This window comes from Cynoglossus semilaevis, chromosome W, assembly GCF_000523025.1.
Source record: "Cynoglossus semilaevis isolate Cse_v1.0 chromosome W, Cse_v1.0, whole genome shotgun sequence".
NCBI classification, from domain to species: domain Eukaryota; kingdom Metazoa; phylum Chordata; class Actinopteri; order Pleuronectiformes; family Cynoglossidae; genus Cynoglossus; species Cynoglossus semilaevis.
The window spans coordinates 11,373,303-11,377,920 of record NC_024327.1 but is presented as its reverse complement, the minus strand read 5'-3'; the positions used below and the strand labels follow the sequence as shown (position 1 = coordinate 11,377,920).

The 4,618-nt window shown below is 42.7% G+C and overlaps 1 protein-coding gene across 1 annotated transcript; it reads left to right on the top strand.

The window, feature by feature from the left end:
* The first annotated feature begins 6 nt into the window (after positions 1-6).
* Positions 7-2,457, top strand: LOC103397195 (zinc finger BED domain-containing protein 4-like). Its single transcript, XM_017042709.2, has 3 exons — positions 7-251; positions 339-1,401; positions 1,481-2,457. The coding sequence occupies exons 1-3, from the start codon at positions 150-152 to the stop codon at positions 1,804-1,806; spliced, it is 1,491 nt and encodes a 496-aa protein (XP_016898198.1). The 5' UTR covers positions 7-149; the 3' UTR covers positions 1,807-2,457.
* Positions 2,458-4,618: the final 2,161 nt, after the last annotated feature.

Sequence of the window (4,618 nt, the reverse complement as noted above, 5' to 3'; positions counted from 1 at the left end):
ACAGTGCTAACCACTACACCACCATGTCGTCTTATGTCTATTTGATGTTGTTTGTAAAAATTACAGTCCTTTTATTAAGCTTTTGACAAAATAGTTCCTTTTGGCTTGCAGTTCCTAACAAGCAAGCAGTGGATGAGGCAGTGGTCAATATGATCATCAAAGACTGTCAGCCACTCAGCTTTGTTGAAAATGAGGGATTCAGGGAGCTCCTGAAGCTTATTGTACCCTCGTATGCTCTACCAAGCAGGAAGGTATGTTTAAGAATTTTTATTATATGTTTGTACTAACTATATAACTATATTTTATTGGTGTAACAGTATTTGTATGGTTATTTTCAGACCATCAAGGACTTGCTGAGCCAGAGATATGAGGAAAAGGAGAAAACCAAAAAGGACCTCCAGAGTGCCGTTGCTGTTACTTTAACAGCTGATATGTGGACGTCTATGAATATGGAGGCATATCTAGCTGTTACTGGCCACTATGTGGACAAAGAAAGCCATGAACTCCATTCATCAGTCTTGGCAGTGCAGCATTTTCCTCAGAAACACACTGCAGAAAACATTGCCACGGTTAAAAGGAGCCTCATGGAGGAGTGGGGCATAGCAGGAAAGGTCAGGTGTCTTGTCACTGATGCAGCAGCAAACATGACTGCATGTGCTCGAATGCTGCAAATACGGCATACCATTTGTATAGCCCATTCCCTGAATTTAATTGTGAGAAAATCATGTGATCAAATCCCAACAATAACTGAAATACGCAACAAAACACGACACATTGTGACATACTTTCGATCGAGCGTGACTGCTAAAGAGAAGCTCACTCAAATACAGCAACAGCTGGGAACACCGGGCCATAAATTAATAAACGAGGTGCCAACACGATGGAACAGTACCTACCAAATGTTTGAAAGAATGACTGAGCAGAAGGAGGCAGTCTGGGTGTCACTGGCCTCATTAAAACCTGACATCACTCCACTGACTCCAGAAGAATGTCAGATCATTGAAGAGATGCTCAGGGTTCTTGCTCCTTTTGACCAAGCTACAAGAGAACTGTCTGAGGAAAAAAGGGTCTCTGGGTCGAAGGTCATTCCCATGATGAGAATGCTCCACATTGAGCTTCAACGTCAGGCCACAACAGTGACAAAAACAGCTGCTCAGCAACTGGCTGAAAACCTGAGGAAGCGGCTAACTGACGCCATTTGCAGCATGGAATCTCTCAGTGGGATGACTCTGGCAACTCTGTTAGATCCCAGATTTAAAAAGAATGGATTTGTTAGTCAGCAAAAGGCAAGTGAAGCGGTGAAGAGACTGCAGTCAGAATGTGCAGAAGAAATGAGGAGCCAAGAGCCTGACCCAAGAGAAGAAGAGCCTAGCTCTTCACATGGGTCAGAACCCAGTTCAGGTATGAAAATACATTTCTGTGGCACTTTGTGATATGATATATCATGTGATAATAAAGTAATGATTAACTATTTTTTTAGGGCACAATCTCTGGAAAACTTTAGATATGGAGGTTGCAGAGACCCAGAAGACGAGGAACGCAACAGCTGACTCCATTATTGAAGTCCAACGCTACCTGGCAGAAACAAACACACCCAGAAACCAAGATCCTTTGCAATATTGGAAATGGAACCAGAAAATATACCCACATCTTCATCAACTTGCACTTAAAACTCTCTGCTCACCATCATCGTCTGTACCATGCGAAAGAGTATTTTCCAAGGCTGGGGAGCTGGTGTGTAAGAGGAGAAATCGCCTTGGAGCAAAGACACTCCAAAAACTTTTGTTTCTCAATAAAAATTCATGAACTAATCACTTTTTTGTCTTTTATTTCATATGATTTAACAGTTAAGTTGACAAATGTGCACATAAGTTAAAAAATTGTAACTCTGAATTTTTACTCTAATTTGCTATATTTTACATACCAACTCAGTTTTAGCATTTACACGAACAAGGAATTTCTTTACCTGCAATGATTTTATAACTACTGCAGGAGTCACTATTGGGTGACCAACACAGTATCAATACAGTGCCAACACAGTTTGTTTAGTGTGTCAATACACTCCTTGAGGTATCATCGTCCCATCACTAGACCTTGTACATAAAACTTCCTGCACCAGAAAGAGTCTCACCAGTACTGCATTTGGGTCCTGCCTGCTTCCTGCGATGCCCACACGTGACAAGTTTGTATACAAACAGCTACAATTCTTACATGTTTAATCATTTTTGTTCAACCCCTTGAATTAAACCTTAAAGTCTGCACTTCGATTCTGTTGTAGTTGTTTCATTTCAAACCCAATGTGGTGGCATGCAGAGCCCAAATCATTAAGATTGTGTCACTGTCCAAATACTTTTGGGCCTAACTGTAGATAGGGTGAAGAGTTCTGTCACCCGGGAGGAGCTCGAAGTAGAGCCGCTGCTCCTCCACATCGAGAGGAGTCAGCTGAGGTGGCTTGGGCATTTACATCGTATGCCCCCCGGACGCCTCCCTCGGGAGGTGCTCGGGTCCTGTCCCTCTGGGAGGAGACCTAGGGGAAGACCCAGGCAGCGCCTCGGGGCCCCCCGAGAGGAGCCGGAGGAAGTGTCAGGGGAGAGGGAAGTCTGGTCCCTGCTCAGACTATTGCCCCCGCGACCCGGCCCCGGATAAGCGGACGACGAGGGATGGATGGTTTCTTCAAACAAAGGCAATCTCCACTCGAAGCAGATGAATCTCAAAAACAAAAATAGTCCAATAAAAAATTCGCTTAAGTCTCTTTACTTCGGCACTCGCGCAGTTTAAAAAGATAAAGTTCTTTAGCAAAGATGAAACAAGAGTGGTCCTCGCTCGAAAAAAAAGGACAGTTCGTTAAATTATTTTCGAACTAGGGAATCCCCTCGGGGATGACGTCACCACTGCGGGATCCCTCAGAAAGACGAGGCGGAAGAGTTGAGCCAGAGGTAGAAGAGCGTAACCGAACAAACGGCGTAATTATCCGCGAACCAGCGAAAATGGCTCGGAACCAGAGATGACGAGGCTTGGTGTGGAAACAGATATGTCTCAGACAGCGCTGGAAGTTTCCCAATGTTTGCCAACAGCGAGAGCGTCCAACCAACACGAGCAGAAGAGACGATCGGACAGAGATGTAAGTGTGAGCGCCGCCAGATCATCAGCGTCAGCCGGTGGAAGCAGGTGAATCTGATCAGGCTAATTGACGGGCTGCCGCAGTCATGACAGAAATATGTTTTCTACCAGTTCCTGGGAGAATCTCTTTAAGGTATAATTTTGGGTAATGTTTTTTGGCACCTGCTTCTTTGTCTTGTCTAAGACTTGAATCAATTCCCTTCAAGTGTTCTTTCATTTAGGAAAGGAAAATAAAACTGAATATTGTTGTAAAAATGTAATGATATTAGTAGTTTTCCATGCAAGTTTAGTTAAAGGTTTAATTTTTACTCGGATTTTAAAATGTTTCTTTTTACATATTGAAATGCCTGAAACTGAAAAAAAAAACAAACAAAAACAACAAAACAAATGTTTTCACAGCTTTAAGATATAATGATAAAACATAAGGTAATTTCATGTAACCTAGTGTTGTTGTTAATATCAGGGGTCTTCATCACAATAGCCTGTACAGTGACCCATTCAGGGGTGCCCAAACTGTTACACCAAGGGCCGCTGTGGCTGCAGGTTTTTGTTCGTTGGTTTAATCAACTGGTCTCAGTCTTCAGACAGCTGATTGGTCAAACTACAGTATGTGCTCTTGGTTGGTTGGAACAAAAACCTGCAGCCACACAGCCCTTTGAGGAACAGTTTGGGCATGCCTTAACATAATCAGATGCCTTGTATAATTATTGCAAACCATGTGTTGGGTAAACATTTATGGTCAGATTTGCAGCATTTGTTTCTTTTATTATTATTATTATTACTCACAGAGAAATTTATAAATATCACATGACTTATTTTTGAAAGTATAACTTCTTTAACTTCTCCAAAAAAGGTTTGTAGACAGCTCTGTCAGATGGGAGCAGCTTAGTTTATGTGCAATTATGTTGGTGAATCAGAAAAGGCACTGATTTTGTGACTAGGCATGAAGAACCCTAACAGTCGCCAAAGTTTTACTCAAGGCTGCCACGTTTGGCTGGAGGCCTGTAGTGAGAAGGTACAGTCCAACTGGTAGAGGTTAGCACAATGGTTGTCTAGTGGTTCAGCCTACATTACATTGATGGATTGCAGCTCCTAAATCTCCACTTGCCATCTGCGGGCTCTAATGTGGGCCACTGGGGGGTCCGGGATAAAAAGGTTGAGCTACTAAGATTTATCCGACCAAGCAGAGCCGAATCTCCCTTTTTTTTTTTTTTTTAAGACTGCATTGGCGGATGAGTTTTAACACTTCTGATTGGGGAGCCGAGATTGAATTTGGTGCTCAACCCACAAAGATGTCCTGCAGCGATACAAGACACAAAGCCCACTTGATGGCTCAGATGTGCTCGCACACAAACAAAGTGATAAGGAAGAAAGTGAAGAAGTAAAGATAAGTGGGGAAATGTGTTATAATTGATTTTCCAAGTGCATCACATCAGTGCATAGATATTCTGCTATAATGTGAAGAGGGAGCTGAATAAGCCAATAGTGTGAGATGTAA